Source organism: Mesitornis unicolor, unplaced genomic scaffold, assembly GCF_000695765.1.
Source record: "Mesitornis unicolor isolate BGI_N332 unplaced genomic scaffold, ASM69576v1 scaffold9543, whole genome shotgun sequence".
In the NCBI taxonomy this organism is placed as follows: domain Eukaryota; kingdom Metazoa; phylum Chordata; class Aves; order Mesitornithiformes; family Mesitornithidae; genus Mesitornis; species Mesitornis unicolor.
This window is the reverse complement of record NW_010172720.1, coordinates 1,407-24,611: the sequence shown is the minus strand read 5'-3', so window position 1 is coordinate 24,611 and position 23,205 is coordinate 1,407. Positions and strand designations below refer to the sequence as shown.

The following is a 23,205-nucleotide window of genomic DNA, read 5'->3' as shown; positions in this document are numbered from 1 at the left end:
TTTTTACTTTTACTGCTATGACTACAGCTTTTAATATTCCAGAAGGTGTCAAAACCAAAATCTTTATATCTCAACAGAAAAGTGTTATCTAAATGGGAGTGTGTTTTTTTGAATCATCTTCCTATATAAATGTTCCTTAGATAGCTTTGAGTTATGTAGCATCAGCACTGTTCTGCTTATTTTCTGAAATATTGTAGAAACTGACAGCACAGAAAAAACTGTAAAAGCAGAATTATTAAAGTTTGAGGGGTCTAGACTTTCTAAAAGTGACTCCTGTAGTTTCTGCATTCATTTGCAATATTCTGACATATTCACCTAGCAGCAATGTAATAGAATTTTAGAAAACATTTTGGTTTTCTTTTATTGTTGATGTTGCAATTTTTCCTTCAGAAAACACATCCAGTCTATGTAAGTCTATAAATTATGGGGTTTTATAAGGTTTTATAGTCTCAAATGTTAATTAACTGCTGGCAAGAATGGATTTCTGTGGGGTTATTGCAAAATTACGAAAACAAGAGAAGGTAAAATAAGGGTTGCAATGGGATAAGTAGTCTGATCATTTTGAATAAATATACCAGATTTATGCTTCACTATGGAAGTCGTGAAGACCTCATGCTATAAACTCATTAACCATGTAATTCAGCAAATTTTCATCATTATGCTGAAATATAAATTAGCTTTTTTACTTCTTGAAATTATATGTTAATCTCTTTTCTTTCCAAAATATCTGTAAATGTCCTCCAGTCGATTAATATCCAGTGTGAGTACCTCCAAACTCAGTTTTGCCAAGACCCTTAAAATTTAAATGCTGATGAAGATGATCCTAAAAATGTTTAGGCAATACTCTTTGTGAAAATTTCATACTACAGGAAAACTTCAGCTAGTACTGCAGTACAATTATTCTGCAGTAGAAAGGCTACCGTTGCGTTAAATGGCATGGTAGTATGTTCATATGTGTTTTCTCAGCTGAAAACTTTTACCACTGAGCACATTCCCTGAAGTACTAAAATATCTTTCTCAGATATTAGATCCTGAGCTTCCAAGCAGCTTTACAGATTTAACTGCATATATTGATCTAAAACATTACTTCAAATACAAATTTGTCCAAGAATTATTCTTTATGTCATTGTGAAGTTTATAACATTTAGAACTGAACAAATAGGAGTAGGCTTGTACATTAATATTTATTCAAATTTAGAATTAAAATTTGATTTCAGACTCTTTAAGACCATTTTATATTCATTTTTCATGAGCATTTATGTGCTGGTGCTTGATTAGTGTGACTGTTCATGACAAGTAAATGTTAAGGTCATATTTGCCAACAGCAAATTTTATATTGAATATGTAAATGTGAAATTTGCCATTAGCTGTTTGTTTGACCCCAGCCTTGCAATGGGATTAAAATGAGCATACTCTTGCTCTGGGACTGGTCTTTCTGTTTTTCCCCCAAAACTGGGCTCTGCTTAGTCAGACAGAATAGTCAAGCCACGTTTTCAACAATCTTAGCCCTATCTCTGTCCATAACAGATTTTAAAAAGAAGAATGATTACTAATGATCTTTTCACAAAGTGCATACATAAAACTGTACTTGTTTACTAAATATGTTAGAAATTTCCTATAGAACTCCGCTGTGAGAGCACTTATTCTGGTAAATTTGAAGTGTGGGAACAGTTTGATTGAAGGAGCAGGGGATTCCTGTATATTTAATATATAAGCAAGCATTTTCATTGTTTTGTCAATGATCAGGACTAGAAAAAAGACCTTTCATGTTCATTGTGATAACAAAAAAAAGGTGCAATATGATCAACTGGTGAAATCAAAGAATTTCAAATCCTTTAAAATGGAATTATTTCCTCCAATTGAGGAGCAAACATTACCTGCAAAGTTTGGAGACCTTAATTCTGTGTTACTGTCCAGTTTCTCTTACAGCTTACTAGAAAAAAAAACACTCCCACTTTCAACTTCACTTTGATTTTTACTCTTACTTTGTTCTTTATGTTATTGTTGAAAAAGCAAAAGCTTCTATCTGAAGCTTTTTGGCTTTAGCATCACGTCTTCTAGCAAAAGAAAAATATGTGTCCGTCCATAAAAGGATTTCTAGTGATTTTTATTCCAATTGTAACTGCATACTCTAGGAATCACACAGGCAAATATGGAACAATTTGGTTTATTATGTAAATACAGCTCATGTTATTTTATTTTCTTCAGGTAACATAGATAATGTCTTTAGTATTTTTCCTTATGCTGAATGTTTTATGTGACTTTTATATAGAGGATGGAGACTCCTAAGTGACTAAGTCATTCTTCTAAGGTTTTCCTGGCTAAATGCTGAAATATGGCTATTGGGTTTAAGAGGCCATAAACAACATTGTTCTTCAATTCATCTTATGATTGTCTGCTAGAGTCTGTTGTATTCTTGTACACTGTTGGTGTTGGCGAATGTGTTATCATGCACTGTATGCCATAATACCTGCAGGCCACAATCAAAATCTTATTATTCTATATAGGAGATATTGATATTATTACCTGTTTTGTTGGTTATTTCATTTTTAAGTAATTTCATGACTGAAGCTCTGGCCTATATCTAGCACTGAGTATTTTTGCGGCAACTCTTATCACCAGAATGTGTTATTACAGCATAACCTGTCTTTTCGCAGATTACTGGATGATAATCAAAAACCTACTTAAAGATGTGTCAGGGAAATCTGTGATGGAATATTTAGTATGGTCCTTATTATAGTACACTTTACCCTAAATAATTTTCTTTTTTTTTTTTAGTCCAAGAAAATCACTCTCATTAAATTACTTTGCTTCCATTTAAAGACTGTTTTACCTATCTTTTGCTTTCTGAAATTCTTGTTAGAGAATAGCAATACTGAGAATTGAGTTGTAGCCTACAGAGAATTAGTAAATTATAATTTATATTATATTGGAGTAGACCTACTAAAATTGTGCTATTTGCATGAGTAATAAAGATAGATTTCACAAGGATGTTTAACATATATATGATGAGTAGAAGGACTTTCTACATAGTATCTTCGGATTAAAATATGGCCTAGATTTTGCTTAAAAGAAAAAAAAAATAATTTTTATGTCGTGGATCCTTGAAGGTAAATGTGCAAAGCCTCTGGAGGTTGCTTAACGTTCTACATGTTGCTAATGTTGACAGCTTTTTTTTAATATTATCCATAACATGTTGTTGAGAGGTAAAAAACACCACCACAATGTAAGCTTAGCCTACTGTCACAGTTGGATTCAGATTATTGTGAAGTCCAAAAACCTTGTGTCTTAAATAAGAAATCCTCTATAGACTCCTGAGATAGCCTAACATTCATCTGGCTGTACACACCAGCACACACAGGATACTGTGCAACCTTTTGGCAAAGCTGTGTAGAAGTCAGTATATACTATTACAGCAGTGGTGTAAATCCTTCTTCCATTTCAGTAGGAGTTTTGTTTTGTTTATTAAGAGGAATGCACATTTCTCCCAATGCATCAATATTTTATTTCGACAATGTCAATGAAATTGATCCCAAACAAAATCTAGTTCCTATGTAAATTTCTGAGCTATCATACCAATGAGAGGTTTACCCAAATACATAGAATTGAAATGAAAGTGTGTGTTGGTAGATGATGAAATGTACATGTTAATACAAGTAGTTGAAACCAGAATTAGGCTTACTGATTTATAATACTTGACTGTTGGTGAGGTTGAGTAGTTTATCTAAATACAAAGGTGATGGTTTTAACAGTCTCACAGAGATATAATTTACAATTAGAAAACTATCTTAAATTAAGTTTTGTGTTGTCCAAAAGAATACAAGTTTCCTATTTCATATATTTAAACAAATTGTAGAATCAATGCTGTTTAGTTTCAACCACACTAGGAACAGTCCTAGTATCTCTAGCATTTTCAGTATTATTGCTCTAATATTTCTCAATATTATAGTTATTGCTTCATTCATCTTAGACAGTTGTTTTGGAACTCATTAAATATATAATTACAAAAATATGTGTTTATGAATTAGCTCAGAAAGATAGTAGGTGCCCAGCAGGTGAATATATAGTAACATTGAGAAAATGTAATAGCTGTGAGAGTTTAAAGTAGAAGACTTCTTAAGGCTGCATAATTACACAGATCATTCAGTGTACCTGAGTAATCCTGGAGAAGCAGAGCCATACAGAGAGTAGATAATGTGAAAATGAAGATAGGCGGTTCTGAAATCTGACATATACTCACTAGATATAGATACACTGAAAAGGCTCATGAAACTTGGAGTTTGAGTTGGAGCCTTCTGGGTTTTGTTGGGGGTTTTTCATTATTTTTAGATATTTTTAGGTATTTTCTTGTCTTGAGAAACTGCCTATCATGTAGAGCTGAATGGCTAATAAATGCATCTTTGTGTATTTATTTCTTCTGTGAACTAGTTTCAGACAAATAGTAGTCCATCGAATACAGGTTGGGAAATATTAACAAGACACTTTGTTTGGAATTAGAATCAACATTTGCGTTAGAATGTCAAAGATATACTGTAGATCACGGTAAATTGTATATTAGAGTTTAAATCTATATAGGGAATTAGTATTTTCCATTTTTCAGAATATGGTATGAAATGTTTCAGCTCAGAGACCTATGGTGTCCCCTGTGACATATGGTCAGGCACTCAGGGTATGATGTTCCCAGTTTTGGTAAACTTAAAATTTTAACAGGTTCTAATTTCTTGTTTTTCATAGTTTCTCTATTAGAGTAATGGTGTTCTAATGATTTAATATGAATTGTGATGTCCAGTAAGTGCTGTCTTTAGTAGAACGGAATTCAGAATTAGAGTACATGACCTAGGAATGCAAATTAAGCACTTACAGCAGTATGTTTTATGAGTGATATTTATTAATGATGCTAAGATTAATGAAAGAAGAACAATAAAATGCTTCAGACTTTTCCTGGCAGACTTTTACTTTCATAATTGGTTTTTTCCTCAGGTGTTTCCATTGGTATCTTGTGCTGAGGTACTCCTATATTACTTTTGAAAAGATAAGCATGCAACTAAGCAATAATTGCAGTATATTGCTATTTTGTTTGAAAGATTACTAAACATTTTAGTGTTGACTAAACTTGAGGTTTAAAGATTTCCAGAAAGCTTTCATCAGATCTTTTAGACCAACTTGGAAGTCCTCCATTCCACAAGTGCTGGAATTAAAAGTTTATAAACGGATTATTTTTTCCAACTTGATTTTAGCTCTATCACTGAAGTGACAATATTCTCTTTTTACCTTGGAACTGCACTGAAGAAAGAACTGACAGGAGTCTCTCTCCTCTGTGTGACCTATATTTGGTCCTCTGTTGCCTGATGGAATTTTTTTTGTGTGAGTGGATTATATTTCCAACAAATTATTTGTGAAATTAATCTCTTTCTCCTACCTCGTCATTACAGTTATTCATGTTGCTTACATCTGGTTATCTTAGTCATTTTCTATGAAGGAAACTCTGTAGATGTCTCTTAGTGTCAGCTAATATAAATGGCCTACTTTGTATGTAGTCTTGAAATATGATGAAATCTATCTATTTTTAAAGGCAGATCACTTAGTTTTCTACTGATGCTTTACACAGAATTCTTGAGGTTACATGTTCCGCTACCTCTGTGTCTGAAGGCCATGAACTTTTGAAAACATGTAAGAGCAACCATCAATGAAGGAAGACTGAACATAGTTGTAAGATGACTGATATGACGTTGTCTATCTGAGAAGCCACCTGATGGTCTAGCTTAAACAACTGCTGTCATTTGGAATCACGAATAACTTTGTTTCTGAGTCGTTGATCTGATGGGACTTGCTGAAAAGCATTAAACCCTGAATCTCTGTGTACATTACCCTGAAATGATCTTTTGTATAGTGTCTTAGTAGATGGAGCATTCACTGAGTACGTGGAACTTTGATTCATTTCCTGTGTCAGCTTGAGAAGTCATAAACTTCTATCTGCCACTTTTCAGAACAGTTTCTGCAAAATAAAATTTCAGAATAAATTTTCAGGATAAGTAGACCCAGCAGGGTGTCTCTGCTGTAACTGCTAATCTTACTGCATACCCTTGCCCTTTATAGAATAGTACCAGTAACAAGATATGTGCAGAAGAGGATTCTGAAGGGCAGGGCACGTCTTCTTGCATCCTTGCCATGTGCACCATTCTGCCCTGCATTTTCTTTTGCCTTGTTTGGAGAAGCTCCCAGTTCCAGCATGAAGCCAGTTTGGTTTTGTACCTAAATATCTAATACAGTTCTGGAACCAGACAGCAAAAAATTAAAACCTGCAACTATGGTATTGTCAAACTATGGTCTGAAATATACTTTAAGTTGTGCAGCCAGCGTTGGAACTGCTGTCATAAAATGATATTCTAGTTTGCTCTATATATCAGTAAGAAAAATTTTATGAAAAAAAGAAAGCTTTGGTAGTTTTTGCTATTATATTTGTTGATTAACTTTCATTGTTGGCAAATACTGTGATAAATACTAGATTTTAGGAATTAATCACTCCTCATACAGTGACGTGTTTTTAATGCAAATATTCTGTGCTAACTACATGGCTTTTGTTGAACAAGAGAGTTATTTTTTTTAAATAAGCATAATTCAAGGCAGTTGTGTGCATGCATTGAGCTTTGGACCTTTGTGTGATTGTACCAAAATACATGTTGTGGTATCTGCTGATGGACTTAATCAGTGCACTGTGTAACTATGCACCGTGGCTAGGAATGTGTCTTCCACTTTTTTTTTTTTTCCCCCTCCCCAGATGTCTGTAATTCTAGGTATTCATCAAAGAACTGAATTTTCTTTAAAGCACACTGAAGAGTGGAATTTACTCTGGGACAAAATGGATATTAGGGGTATAGAAGTCTTCTGTTTTAAATCTTTGCCGCCTAATTGGTGGGTAACTTTCATTGGTAATTTAAGAGGGGATTTATAGTCTAATTCAGGAAGGAATACTTACTCTAGTCAGAGGGACTTCATGCTTCAGTTCTTTCTTAAATAGATTGAGCAAGACTTCGGCATATGTTAAAATATTTTCTTGAACTGGGACTTTAAAAGGTTTTATAGAATTAAATGGCAATATCATTGTACACATTATTAAAAATCCAGACTAGCGTTATTATTGTATAGAGATTGAGCAATATCACACATCACCATAGGATTCACTTTTTCAAATGGCCCCCTTGCAATCATTACAGTAATTTCATGGAAATATAGACACTGTCGCTCCAGAAACACTGGCTTTTCTAATTTCACTGTTTCACACAGCTACTACTGCAGAAAAGCACAACTGTTATTTTTGCCTGTCTCAGTTCACTCATTAACATCATAACTTTATATAGGGCTATTTGTGGTAGAAGTAAATTAACTCTTGATCCCACTGGTAGTAAGCTTATACTATATGTAAGAAAGTTTATTGACAGTATTTAATGTCTCTGTGTACTTCTTTTCACATCAACTCATTCTACATAAAATGTATATTTATGATTTCTAAAACAGCAGCAAGAATTTTATGTCTAGCCTAATGGCAATGAGATGTTAAGAATTTTTAGTGTCACAGCTTCTTCTTTTTAAAGGGGATGACTTCATCAGACACTCAGCAGCAGTAAATCAGTAGCTAGTATTGCTCACTAGATGAAATAAATAAAACTAAGTCAAGTAGTAACAGCAATACTAAATAGCTTTTCATTACTTAATCCATACAACATCTGTATCAACGTATTAGGAGTTACTACTATGCGTTGTTAACTATTAAAATAAAAACCTGAAAGAGTTAGGTCAATTCATATGCCTGAAATCTAGGGCTTTGTAGAAAAAACACGTCTTGAATAGTCAGCACAGCCTCTGGAAATAAAACAGATTATTACCTTTCAGTGATACAGAGAATAAGCAAATCTGTTTAATGGTGCTGGGTCATGCATTTTCTGCAGCCTGGGATACAATGCTTTAGAAATTGTCAGGTCAAATGCAAAGACATACTGATCTCTTCAAAAGTGAGCTTGTCCATAGCTTACAGTGGTCAGGTATAATCTTGTTAGACTTTATAAATATTAGGTGTACTACTGATTTACATTTTTTTTCAAACAAATATTCCATGGATTTAGCACTGTGAATTTATCTCACTTTTACCAAACTCTTCTTATGTGATAAAAAAAGTTAGGAAGCTGCATTTTTCTTCTCAAAAATTTTGAAATTATGTTTCTATATTTATTTAAAATTAGTATTCCTTTTTTTGTTTCTTTTTCACTTTTTAGAAGTTGTGTCCATTTATGTCTTTTCACATACTAAGGCAAATGTTTAAAATATTTTTGGTTTATGTAAATTTAGAAATACCTTCTCTATTAGCAGCAGTGAACTGAAAATCTTTTACTTCTACAGCTACATTTCATTAATATTGATAGTCTTTTTACCATTTATACACAGTTGATTGACAAGGTATTAGCAATGTATATACAATAAATGTGAGGGAGCTTTCTCCTAAGTAAGAGAGCAGGATAGCTAGGCTGATATCTATCCATTTCTTTATCTAAAAATTTTATCATGATTGACATCTGGTTTCTTCAGTATGTTTGTGAATTTACTGCAGGGGTAAAAGCTCATTGCTTCTTTGTTAGTGGAAGATGCTACCAGTTCTTCAGATCCACATGTTTATACTTTTGCAGATGAAATCATTTTTCATGAATGTACATTTTTCAAGCCTGAACAAGCAATACATCTACATTCACACAGTCCTCATTTTAACAAAATAGTTCTGTAAATTTTTGAGCTAAACTGATGTTAGTCAACAAGGAAGCGAGAAGAAACAATTAATATGCCAGTATTTCTGACTGTTGGTAGAATTCCGCTCATGTTTGTATAAATCTAGAAATTCATACTGTATTGTATCTTCAAGGCAAACAACTGTTTGACTCCCTATTTTCAAGAAATTTTTTTCCATAAACATAATAATTAGTCAAATTACTTTTAGCTGTTATCTTCTTTTGTAAAAGTTACCAATTATTTTTCCATTCACAAACATGAACTGTTCTGGTATGCCACTAAAAACATTTCTCAGTAAAAGCAGATTTTTTCTTGTACCTCATTCTCTTTCTATGTGGAGGAACAGATGGCATGGTATACACCTTGAATGAGGACACAAAGGAAAGGAATCTTAGAAGGCATACTCAATTTAAAACAGTTCAGTAATTGTTCATTTCTGATGTAAAATAAAGAAAAAAAGTAAAATAAAAGTAAAGCTTTTAACTGAAACCTACAGAAAGACAATTAATAAATTTAATTAAAAATCCTATTTTCTTTAGCTAACTTTATTTCCCAGAATGGCTTTGCTAATGAATAAAAAGTAAGTGAAATGGGATCGATAGCTTGTCTCCTCTTTGTTGTAATCATTACGTAGTAGTTCCCCTTTTTAAAATCTTTTCTCTCTCCTTAGTCTTTATTCTGCATCCCAAAATCTAGTCACTTTCTGGATTATGTGCTTCATACACTCCAAAATACACTTCAGTGAAATAAGTATTGCTGATTTCAACTGAAATATATACCAGCTTAAGTTCTTCATCCTGTGAGATAAAGAGGCTTGAGAGAGAGAGAGGTTAGAGAAAAAGGTCACAGTAGACTACTTATGGCAACTTCTAGCCTTTACAGAACAATATATTATCAAATGAAATCATGTAGACTTGTGGCTTGTTTTACTCTTGAAAGAAGAAAGATTCAAGGACAGAGTTTACTATCAGCTTCTTTCACAAATGATATCCACTTTTTCTGAAGTATCTTAAAGGGCAACTTTAGAAATTAAAGTTGGTAATGCTGTAACTTCACCACTTTTTTCTTCCCCATTTGTGATTAAAAAAAAAAAAGTTTTTTGAAAGGCAGAGGGTAGCTGTATTTTTTGTGCACTTTGTCTGTCCACATCTGTCATTTCAATAGAAAATACATTCCTGTAGGTTTCTCTGTTGGCTGTCACTATTCTGAATTGTGTGACTGCTGCATAAGACAGTAGAAGGATTAATTTTCTATGAAGGCTGAGGATGTGGTGTGGTTTCTCTGAAGGAATTTAGGACTTTGGAGTCTTCATCTACTGTTCTGCAGATTGCAAGTCATCTTTCTATGAAATAAGTACTACCTATGAATTCTATGGTATAATAATCGTCAGAACTGGGATTTGCTCATCAAAGAGGTTATTGTTACAGATGAAAATTCTGGCATTCAGTTTAAGTTGATGAAATTGTGATGTCTGTGTTTATTTGCATACACATATAAATACATACCACACATTTAATTGCATACTACACTGCCTTGACAACCACTTTGCTATTTTAGACAATGAAGAGCCTAGCATTTCAGAGTAGATTTCAGATACTGAATTAAATATTCTGTCATCATGCAGTTATTCCTCTGTAGCAACCAGTGGGGAGTAGGAAGTATTGCGTTTAAATGCAAAGTCAACATTTTTCTTGAGGAACTGCTTTAACTTAACGTAATGCAGTGATTCCATGTGAAAGCATCCTTGCGTATAGTCGTATGTGTGCATGTAACTAAAGCTGTAGGATAGGTTATTGATAGGTGTTAATTAAAGAATGGCAATCCTCCATAAATTATTTACAAGGCTTTCTCAGAAGCAGCAGCATGACTGAAGGGTTACTTGTGTGTTACCTATGAAAACAAAGCAGAAAAGGAACAGATATATGCTAGTTTAAGATGTTTGTCTGTCATTGCGTAGCAGCTCTCTGAACAGTGCTCCCAGCGAGCTGGCTCTCTGCACAGTATGGGTGCAGTCACTCAGATAGAGGCTTGGTGCAATCTTATGTCTTTGTAAACCTGAATTAAATCAGCCCTTAAAGAGTTTTGAAGTTACAGCACCAGAAGAACAGGAAATGGTTGTCCTCTGGAACAGAGTTATGTCACCTGCTTCTTCTTGACTCTCATGTTATAACATGATTCAAATATTATCTCTTAATTCACTGTTAAAGTGTAGCATTTTGCTTTGTGGCTTTTGTGTCTCCTTTGTGCCACTCTGGGGAGGTGCCTGGGGTTCCCTTTTTCTGCTGTATGTCTTGAGGTGTCTATCAGCCGTACCATGCAAAAGCTAAAGGCATGAACAAGAGCTGCAGGAGCAATTGTGGGAGAGTAGAGGGGGGCTAAAAGCATTCACAAGTGCACAGGTGATTTACGCATTCCTATGTCCAAAATGCAAACTGCCCTTTGGCAAAACCCAAGCTTGAGCTTATCTAAGATTTAAGGCTTAAAGTAGGTACTTCTCCTCTGTGGCTGTTAGGAAGATTAAGTCTCTCATCCATGCTAGAGTGCTTCAGCTAAATCTAACTCTGACTGTTGGAAAGACTTACACATAGAATTATGGCACAGCTGTGGAAACTACTGCTATTGTTTTGGTTGGAGATTTCTGAGAAAACCTCAGGGGGGAAAAAAAGCATATTTTTTTATACATACATGCTACTGTGAATGATTCCAGATCTGAAAGAAGGAGGTGCACAGCTGAACCATGTTAGAGAGCAAATTGTGCACAAGCACAGTGCAAAGCCAGTGCTGTTACAAGAGGCCAATGCCCTCCTCCCATTGCCTGCATGTGTGACTAGAAACATAACGGACAACCATATAGCAAGCTATACATCTTGCTTTCTTTTTAAAAAAAAAAAGTCTTTGCAATGAATTGCTAAGGAGTTGTGTTCTGGTATATGAAAGCTGCATAGCGTTGCATACATTTGCTGATGCATTTTGGTCATACATTTATTTCAAGGTGTCTTGTCGATATTTCTATTCCAGGTTCAGGTCCTTCGCAACGCAGGGGAAGAAGTCACCCTAACTGTGTCCTTTCTGAAAAGAGCACCTGCTTTTCTCAAACTGCCACTGAATGAAGATTGTGCGTGTAAGCCTTTATTACTTGATCAAAAGAAAACTCAATTCAATGCTCATGAACACTTGCAGCTTCTGAACCTACTGTGCATTCGAGGTGACTGACAGCAGATTTTTTGGTCAGCATTGCTGCCTGAATATGAGCTGCTCAGATTGCCAGGTCTTGTAGTAATATTCACCTCAAGCAAAAAATTGCTATCCTTACTTGAAAAACAGATGACCAGGCATTTGGCTGGTGTGAATCAGCAAAGTTGCAGGTAAAACAGTGGAATTACATTTGTTTAAAGTAGTTCACATCCTAATGCAGGGTATTTAAAAGCAGTTTTTCAGGCAGCATCATGTAATATTTTAGTCTGAAAGGGTTTTGTTCTTGCAAGTGTGAAAATGAGTTTGTGTGTGTATATAAGAGGGCTTAGCTTTACCATTTAAAATTCAGCGGCTTTGGTGGAGGTGTCTGTCTACCTAAAAATAAATTACTCTGGGATGATTAGTTTTGTTTAAGTTCAATCGAGTTTTAGTCAACTAGCCCCATGAGAGACATACGGAGACAGCTGTCTTCCTTTAATTATATTAAATTGTAAGTGTGAGTGCATAATTATAGACAGTTGCAGCATATCTAAGCATATTTATATGTCAGCCTCTTCCTTTTGTCACCGCTGCTTTCATTCTTCTTGCTCCTAAGAGGATAAAATGAATTGCTTAATTTTCAAGCAACAAAATAATAAATGTTTTATTTCAATACTTTCAGCATTTGATTTTAAGTTAGTAGGAACTGAATAAACTTGAAAATAAATTAAGAATAAATTACAAAATAATATTTTATACAATAATTTGTTGAAATGCTGGCTTTATCGTTCACCTAGGTATTAAATTTTAGTGAGAGAAGAAAAAAATTGGAACGCTGCATTCTTAAATAAAAATGTTTCCCAGTATATTTGTCCCTTATATGAAAGATTATGTTACCACAAAGTACCCTGAGTAACATGCACAAACATGCATTTGCATCAATCCTGTTACTAATCCTAAACTGTTATGAGAACAGTTAGAACTGTAAACTTCATTGAGAGTAACAAAAGCATTATTCTAACTAGTTCCTTCAAGTGAAAACCAAGCAAATAGTTATACACTTTCCTTTTATTATCAAATCTGCAAAAAGCTTTGTTTTGTATTTTTTTTCTTTCTAAATGGATTATTAACTTTTTTAAGCAAAGCACCAGGAGAGTGAATCTTGAGCCTCCACTGAGCTTAAAAAGGCACTCTTCTCAAACCAGGAGACAGACACTGGCTGAATGGAGAAAGTAAATGAATGTTAGATATCCCAAAACCAGTGAGGGGTTTGTATACATACAGACATACACACATTTGAATTATAACATTATAGATTAATGAATGTGTTTTGGTGCATTCATGTTTGTATTAGGTGCCCCCAGTGACCAAAGCAGTGGCACATCCTCTCCTCTATGTGACAGTGGTTTGCATCTCAACTACCATCCTAACAACACGGTAAGAGCTTATATTTCTTTGATAGGATTACACAGAAGAATAATAATGCTACAATAGCTAAGTGGAAGTAACTAATAAAGGACAGCCACATGGGAGGAGATGTGATTAACACTGGAGATAAACACAGGGGGCACAAAGACCTTCCAGATATTATGGCTGCAAATTATACTATGACAAATTATACCAGTTGAGATTGTACCTTGATAGACGTGATTACTAGTTTTAGCTTAGCAATAGGGATTTTGCGAAAGCTTTTTCTTCTAGATTGTTTCTACAGCACAGGAAAGAAAATTGTTAAAATAAAAATATATCTATTGAAAGAAAAGATCGAAAAGTTCTTCAGAGTATTTTTCCATGATTTTTATTTAATTTATTATCTAAAATTTTTGGCAAAGGATGATTTAGGTATATGTTTTTGCCTATTTTTAAAGAGCATTTTACTTCTAGTAACTCACACTTAAAATCTTACTGAAGAATGATAGCATTATGGAGTAGAGTCTCTTTAGGATGAAATGCTACAGATATCTGATCAGATTTTTAAATGAAAGATGCCTTTGAAGTGCAACAAGAGCATTTTAATGATTTTGTTAGTCAGGAAATTGAAAATTTCCAGTTTTAAAGTGGTCTTTGCTGTGTATTTGGCTTTGTGAGAGGGGAAAATACTCAGGTAAAATAAAAAGCACTGGATAAATAAACAAATATACGGCATAATTATTACAGATATATTTTTTTAAAAAACTCAGAAATGTAGGCATTTTTAGGTAGACTCTGCTGTTTTTTATTTCTGGCTTGTTTTATTGTTCTTTCATACGTCACTGGTAAATGTTTTAAACAGCAACTCAGAGACTTAAAAGTCAATAGCACAGATTTAATCCTGATATAATCTGGAAAACCTTTAGGATTTATCCACTTTTGTGGGAGCTGGAATTCATAACAATAGGATAAAGCCAATAAAACTAGTGTCTTAATGCAAGTCAAATAAAAATACTTAATACATGTGTGTATGTATATATATACACACTTACATATATAACACTAGTGCAACAACATCAGAAACAGACTTTTCTCAACAGTCTGTATATGTATGCATGTAGAGAGGCTATTGCAGCAGACCCGAAACTTATTTTGCTAGGCACTTCATTTCTAACTTTGCTTTTAGGGTAAAAAGCATGCTTCCATTTGTGATTCTTATTTCTGCACAAGTTGAAACTGATCTAAACTAGTTACAGTTTCTAATTGAACTGATAATAATTTACTGAAACCAAGTCTTTTTCTCTCTGTTTAAATAATATAACAATGCATCGTGTATCTGTAATTCACTCTAAATTCAATTCTTCTGCTGAAAACCAGTATGTGGATGTCCCCTTGTAATGGGAATAGAATGCTTCTTATAACCAAATACGACCTCTGTATGAATTCCTAAATTATATGCAACACTTATATCATGGTCCTTACATTTACTCAGTATATTCTCTAGAATGTATTATGACTTACGGCCATAGTCTATTTCTTCATTCACAGCCTTGGTGTTTCATATAACAGAGGCTTCTGATTCAGAATTTGGAATAAACAAGGCTGGGTTTGGTCTTTTGCCACAATTCAGAGTTATGCAGGTTAAAGGTAGGATTAACGTCTCTGTTGCAGCAAGGTCTAGGCTTACAGTTTGCATCTAAACTTTTTACTATATTTCAGCTTTTTCCTCAAGTTTAATCACAGCTGAAAAAAAGTTCCTGAAAGCAGACAGAAGATGTTAAAAATTCAATAATGTTTAAAACAATGCCCTAGCTTAGTCTTCCTAGCCAATCATTATTTATTTGGATTTAATCTATGGAAAGTTTCACCAAAGAATCTATGTTTCAAGTAAGTGAACCTAACTTATGAAAAGCCTGTCGTTCAGTTAAATTGATGTTCATAGCAATCTTTTATTTTACATACATAAAAGATATATGTAAAAGTGAAGTTCATGTTTGCAAAACTTTATAATTCCATAGATCTTACACAAAAATCACACTCTAGAAAAATACAAGGTGTACTTAATTTTTGTAGTGTTTATTTTATAGAAGATACAAGTAATAAATATAGTATGAAGTCTGAAATTAAAAATTTGTGAATGATGCAGGATTCGCAGGAACAATTTTACTCATACTGAGTACTAAGTACTAGTACTAGATAGATTTCAGTGAGAATCATGTTTCTTCAGAAAAATAGCATCATCACTAGCACTGTATTGTAAAGCATTTTATAAAGAAGGGAAGAGATGTTGGATTTTCAAAAATGTTGATAATTTTGCTTTTTATTAAAAGAATTTCTCATTCAAATCTATATTCTGTAAAAATACTGGTGAAATTAAACGGTAAATGTTTAAATACTCATTCTTTGTAGATATGACCACAGACATGATAAAGTTCCATTTTCATATAAGTAATGTCTTGTGTAAATAGGTAAAATTAAAATACCGTAAGCATATAGTTTTAACTAAACAATTTTCATCACATATTAAGTCACATTTGCAATTACCAGGCTTTGAGGTGATGTCATGAGAATACACATATATGTAAATGGATATGGGACCACAGGAAACAATTGAATTATGGTTGTACAGTGAGATCAACTGAGATAAACTTTATTCAGGATAGAGGTATAAAACTAGTAACTGATGATGTGATATGTAGTAAATACTTCTATTCGTGACTAGTCATTTCAAAAAAAGGACACAATCTGTTTTTCCTATGTTTTTAGAATACTGTTCTTCACACTTCCTCTAAGCATATTGATGTTAAGGTTTATATAGATTTGTTTTATATGAGAGAAATAGTTCAGAATCTCACCAGTGCTAGCTAAAACTGATGCTAAATTATTTGGGGAACATGGAAGATGATGCCACATGAAAAATGAGTCTTTGAAGTCTCTCTCTCTTTTTCCAAATCTGCTGAGTGACGTATAGTGAAGCCCAAAACTGAGAAGGACTTTTTAATGTTTTTCAGGATACATTATCGTGTTCCTCATGGCCAGCATCCCCAGGACTTAGGTGGGAAAAGAGGTGGTGTGATCTCCGGTTAATTCCCCTTCTTCATTCACGGTTTTCCCAGTACCTTCCAGGATCAGATTTGTGCAGGTAAAGAAGTTCAGAAACATGAAACTTGATTTCATGGTTGACAGATACAAGCCTTAAGGAAGTTGCCTTGCTAGAATAATGGCATTATTAGTTCCACTACAGCTGTCAGAGACATGAAACATAAGAGCTTTCATAAAGGTCTGTCTAGATCCACTACAACTGCTATTCTGCTCTGACATCAGACACGACCAGGTATGTAGGGAAGGTGTATGATCTTCCCATTTGCGTCTAATGGTCAGCATGTTTCTCAGTTTGAGATTGCACTTAGGGCATCATATTTAATACCTGCTAATGGTCCTGTCCTCTAAAATTTCTTTGTAAGCTGCTTTTTTTATACCTTTGGTTTTTGAAATGCACTGTGGCATTCAGCTCTGCAATGTAATTATGTTTTTAAAATGCATGCACTTTTTTTTTTGGTGTCAAATCTCACACCTGATAACTGCATTGGGTGAAATAATCTTGTTGTTCAGGAACAACAAGGGCTGGCTGCCCCATGGGGAAGGCAAGCCAAGAGCAGAGGGTGGTAATGGAGAGTTTTGGGTAACAAGGCAGTTTTAACATAGAAAAGGGCCCCATCTGACTGCCCCTGTGGAGAAGCAGAGCAGTGTTCAGGTTAGTCCATCATAGTGAGATGTGGCTCAGGTCAGGCTGGGAAGTAAGCACACAAGTTGGATCTGAATCAATGGGATACATGTCCAGGCACAGGCATAGCTACACCCAAATTCAGGCGAGGACCAAGGGCAAGGGCCTGAGCTGACACACAGCTTCCAAGGGAAAGGAGGAGGATGGCTCCCCACTCAAGTGTGGATCCCCACAGCAGCCTGATCCCACAACCCACAGCCACGCCGTGGCAGAGCTGGCCTCAAGCACAAGCAGCCAGACACCCAGGAGTGGTGGACTCTGAGCCCCAGCCCTTGTATGAAGGGAAATGCTAAATAAGCATTCTTGATTTATCTTTTTCTAACTTCAAGTGACTGTCTTCTGTTTTCCAGTTTGAAGGATCTCTGTTGTTATCTCCTTTTAGGGAAGCCCTTCCATAGCTCTGATTATCTTTGTTATTCTCTCTGTTTCTGTATTAATTCTAATTGATCTCCTATGAGACAAGTTGATCAAGACTGCAAGGAGGATCCTTCTCAACTTATATTAAGACATAATGATATTTTCCATTTTTTTATCTGTTCTTTGCTAGTACTTTGTAATAACCTATTACCTTTTAACTGTCACTGAACACTAAGGTGATGGTTTTTAGAGAATTGTTTGTAGTAACTCTTGCATTTCTTTCCTCAGTGTTTACAGCTACAGTAAGGTTATTTGTTGCTTACATATAGCTTAGATTGTTTTTTCTAGTATTTGTTACTTTGTATTTATTAACACTAAAATACATTGACATTTTGTCTCCCAATCACTGGGGAAGCTGTCCAAAACTCATAGTTGGGTTTAAATGTATTGCATCATATAGACCTACAATTTGTCATTATTTAATATTATCCTAGTAAATCAGCAGAAATCAGAAAGGAAGGCAAGAATATTCTGGAATGACTACTGTTTTTCAAGTGTTATGCATTTAAATAGAAAATAACCACAAAATCAGTAAGGCAAAGTATATAAATATGATCATACTTGTTGAAGTTTGAAATACCTAGGTATTTGTCGATACAAGAAGGACATGAAACTGTTGGAGCAGGTCCAGAGGAAAGCTACAAAAATGGTCTGAGGACTGGAGCACCTCTTCTATGAGGACAGGCTGAAAGAGTTGGGATTGTTCAGCCTGGAGAAGAGAAGGCTGCGGGTAGATGTTATAGCGGCCTTTCAGTACTTTAAGGAGGCTTGTAAGAAAGCTGGACTGTTTACAAGGACGTGTAGCAATAGGATGAGGCGCAATGTTTTTAAACTAGAGCTGTGTAGATTTAGATTAGACATTAGGAAGATGGTCTTCACTATGAGGGTGAGGTCATTAACTGCAGGACAGCTATGTACAATCACAGAGCATATTTCTCCATAACTTCTTCTTACCTATCAGAAACATTAACTTAAAAACAAAGAACTTTGTGCTTATCATTTGTGAGGCTGTGAGACCTTACAATTTGAAATAAGCTCTGGGTTTCCCATGTTGCCTTCATGTCTGCCAACTAAGGTGTGTGAGTCTGGGAAGAATTCCGTGTTATGCTATACCCTGACAGCTCATCAGGCATTAGCGGTTTAAGATTTCCTGTTCCTCTGTTCATACACATGTAAAATTACCTAATTAATACATAAAAGTTTCATTAATAGTTCTGGAAAAACTATTTTGTGAAAGAACCTTCCCAGTATCTTATCTCTGTTATTATACTCACCCCTCTGGTGTTTCTGTGGGTCCTACAGTCAACTGCCTCCAGATGGGGGTTATGATCTCCCCCAGAAACTAAAGGAAGAAGTGTGTCCTTCAACCTTGCTTTGGGGTTTGTGTGAGATGAATTTTACTGTTTCTTATCACAGCCTGCTTCCTTCTTACTGGTTCTCAGCAAGCATTTGAAAGTTGCACAAAAGCCTCCCACAGACTCAGTTAATTTTAAGTGCTGTTGTTTCTAAGTACACTAACTAGGTCTGCCAGCTTTTTCCTACTTGCAGGGCTGAAATTAAAGCAGGTTAGGCAATAGCCATTTCATCACTATATAATTGTGAAGCTAAAATCAGCCCGCAACTTTTGATTGGTAATAGTAAAATCATATTTACTTGGCTTCATGATCCTTGTTTTATTGAGGAGCAATGGCTGGCCCATGGAGTCAAGGTGTAAACCAGAGTCTACAATGGTTTATTGGCTGAACTGAAAGGGAATGGGATATACTCACCACAAAGGCAGGAGTTTTTTTGTTATGTATGTGAGCTCAGTGTTTAACAGTGATTGAAATAAAAGTAATTAAGAGCATGAAGCATTAAGGGTCCAAAATCATAACAGTCAAATCTGAGATCTGTTCTGCTGTATACTTCAAATAACTTATTGAATTGAATAGAACTATCCACATGTAAAATTTGGACATATTCCACTATTTGTAGATCTAGCGTTTTAAAATTCAGTCTTCTGCATCAATAAAACACAACCTTAAAGTGCACATTATAGAACTTGTACATTACAGAGAAAGACATTTAGGTAACAATGATATTCCAGAGATTTGAATTTCCAGAATATAAATTTAAAAGTATATTCATACAAATGAAAAGGTCTAAATTCATACTCTAACCTTGAATAACTGATAACTTTCTCCTTGTGTCCTTTTATGCTGTCTAAAATAAGGAAGTAAAGGTACTTAAAAGAAACAAAAATGCATTATAAATATGAGGGAGGAAGTGGGATTTTCATTGTCATAGAACCGACATTTTATGTTGCTAGCAAGACAGTTTGTAAGTCTTTTAAGTTAGTTTAAGCATCTTAAAATGTGACTACCTCTCAAAATTTGTTATGAAAGAAAGGTAGATAATTTTTAAAAGAGGCTGCTGTGAAGAGAAACATTAAGGAAAAGATAATGAAAATAATATAAAAAGTAACATAAAATGAAATTTAATTAATTACATTTTCTGTAATTAATATTTACAAGGCTGTTTTCACTATGTAAAGCATAATAACATTTTATGTTTCAGAGTTTGAAACATAAAATACATCATATAGGTACTGTTACACATCATAATTGTATTCTGGCTTTTCTAGTGGAATTCTTCAGTTGTATGAATTCTAGAGGATATTCATAAGAAATTCCAGAGGGCATTCAGGTTAATCTCAGAAAGCTTATTCATTTCAAATATCACTCCTGCATTCCAAAAGGCATAGAACCTGAGATGGGTAGTTGAATAACAATTCATCTGATCTTAACTTTTTTGCTGTGTTGTAAAGTGACTTACCTACTATTTCTTTTATTTAATACAAAACATGTATTTAATACTTTATTTTTTTCAGGTTTATGTGATTCTATGGGCTGGCTGGTAGCCCAGTTCAAAAAAATGCTATTAAAATAATCTAAGGCTAGGGATATATACTGGCCAGTCCACATTCAGAAGTAATTTATTAGTTAGTGATACATCTTTTAGTCTGTGTTTATTGATACTTGGACAAGAATATTCTGGATTCTGCTTTTGTATGTGCACAGATCAAATAGGAACAGTAGGAACAATCTGATGTCCCAAATGTGTCAGATTCACTGTGTTTGGGAAGTGTAAGTAGTACAGTAAGTAGTAGTAGTGTAAGGGAAATTTGTGCATCAGGTTTGAACCTGGAACATACTGAGTTTTCTTTCTTTGTCCAAGTTAGAGTCACACATTAATAGATTAATTGGATTCTTACTTTGGTTTACAATAGGCTGAGCAGAAAGAAGGGGAGTCCTGAAAATAATGTGGTTTTCTTCCTGAAAGAAATAATCAACAAATGTTTCTGAGCATCATGTTATGCTCTTTTCTATAAGGACTTATTTAGAATTTTATTCTTGAAGAATTTACTATATATATTTAAAGCCATTTAAAATAAAGGATATAGTAAACATATACTACCATTACCTGAAGATGCCTTAAACAAATCTTCCTCAAAAATACTTCCAAAATTATTGTGAAAATGAGTCATTGAAAGAAGTAACTCTCAGTTTGTGCCTTTGGATTTTAAAGAAAAATCACTACCCCTATGAAAAGGCAACCAAACTGATAAGTTAGCTGATGGATTTAGATAAACCACTGGTCTCTACATGATCATGTTAGGATATATAAGACTAATCCTTATGTAAGACCTAGTTCTCATGACGGGACTCTCAAAGCCAAGGCATGTCTCTAATACATTTTTAACATTTCTCCTAACTAAAGGAAAAGCCTATGTTTGACATGGATGCAGCAAAGACTGTTATGGTAGAGAGAGATATTAGCTCTACATTCTACGCAACAAGAATATAATTTCAAGAGGTAAAAAAAGCCAAACCATTGAATTGGTATCTCCCTTGGGATGTCAGAAACCGTCACCAGTGACACTCAGTTTTAAACTGAAGATAGATAAGTCACTTTACCTGAGCCTTTCTTAAAGAATCTGATTGATGTACTTTAAACTATGAATTCATCATTAATGGATGGGTTGTAGCAGAATGCCAGCAGTGGAACTTGGTATTCTCTGTATGTGTAGTAATCTCTTACTCTGAGATATGGATTAATATTGAGGTTTTCTGGTTCTGAAGCCAGATATCTGTGAGCTTTCCAAAGGCTGTTAGCCAAGAAGGCTGCTCACTGAAGAAATTAGGTTTGCTTTAGCATCTGAAAGTTTTCTCTTGTTCTGTAATTGTTCAGCACTCAGCTGTGGAAAGTCAGCCTATAATGCATGACAGATTATTGGGTAGGTGCCCAGATTGGTACTGGGACAGAGGCACCTAAGTGGCCACTGCTTTTGTCATTGAATGTCTTTTGGCTTTCCAGTGTATTTTGCTATTGATCCTCTATTCAGAAATGCAATTGGAAAAGTCATTAATGTTACCTGATTGATTTTGAATTCTGCAGCTTTTCTATCAGTAGTTTAGAAGATTATCACAATTCTCTAACCAAGAGCAGCCAACAAAGGGTATTCAAACAGGAATCTTACTGTATTTAAGCAGTGTATTAGAAAAAATTAAAGTTGTTGAGCAAAAGGTACTGTATTCCACTGAATTTCTCAAATGATTGCCTATGGTGTCCAGTGCACACTTTCCTTCTCTGTGATCCTCAGTATTACAGTATTAACTCTTTGGAATGCATCAGCTATTGCACTTGTTTAGCTTTTGAAGTCATATAGTGTTAGTGAAGGTTCTGTGGAGCTAGTCCGTGGAATTTTGTATAGCTTTATGGAAACTTAATGTAGTCTGAGTTGACCTTTTAGCGTGACCTTTTTAATATGTCAGGTATTTATAAAACAGGAAAACCAGCAATTTATCAGTGTTCAGTGGCTGACCTTCGTTGTAGTTGAAAGAAAAGCATTTCTACAAGTATTGTTAAGATGATATGCTAGAACAGATGAAATTTTCTTCTGACCTGATCTGTTATGACATGTCTATAGGCAAAATGCGTTCCAAGTAATTGCTGTGGATGGGGTTTGCAGTGGAATAATTCAGTGTCTCTCTGCTGAAGACTGTATTGACTGGCTACAAGCAATAGCAAGTAACATTTCCAACCTCACAAAGCACAATGTAAGTATGGATCCAAGTAAGCCAGAAGGTTTCCCGATCATATTTGATTATAACTGTCATAAAAGCCTAATGGGTTCACACACAGAATTATCTGCATATAAACAATGCTTGAGGCTGTCTGAGAGAAGTCAACTCAAGTTTGTCATCAAATCAGACTTTGTGAGAAATCATTGAATGGGAAAATATTTTACCCTACAGTCATATAGTTCACTTCATCGCTATCAGAGTTATTCACTTCTTAGCAGTACCAGCTAGCATTAGAAACAAAGACCAGATGCACCGGAGAAAGCCAGGTGTAGATGGGTAAGCATATCTAAAATTACAAAAATCTGGACTTTCTTGATAGTTTGAGAAAGCACATTTAAATAAATAGTGACATAGTCAGATTTGAATTCGGTATTACATCTGTTTAGGAGAATGACAAGGAGAATGACAAGGTGCTTCTGTGATATAGATACAGGCAATTATCAGCAAAGATTAAATGCATTTATGCTTCATGCGCTGTACTTTTATGATCTGATCTTGTGGGATAGATATCTCTTTTTA

General features: G+C 34.6%; 1 protein-coding gene across 1 annotated transcript in view; it reads left to right on the top strand.

The window, feature by feature from the left end:
- The window catches only part of SNTG1 (syntrophin, gamma 1), a gene marked incomplete at its 3' end in the record, with an annotated part of 64,902 nt that extends 42,243 nt beyond the window's left edge, over window positions 1–22,659 (top strand). Inside the window, exons 7-10 of the mRNA XM_010180497.1 lie at window positions 11,794–11,896; window positions 13,304–13,386; window positions 16,371–16,501; window positions 22,530–22,659. Of these exons, the coding sequence (XP_010178799.1) occupies window positions 11,794–11,896; window positions 13,304–13,386; window positions 16,371–16,501; window positions 22,530–22,659 (447 nt within the window). The remainder of the gene's footprint in view (window positions 1–11,793; window positions 11,897–13,303; window positions 13,387–16,370; window positions 16,502–22,529) is intronic.
- Between the last annotated feature and the right edge of the window lie 546 nt (window positions 22,660–23,205).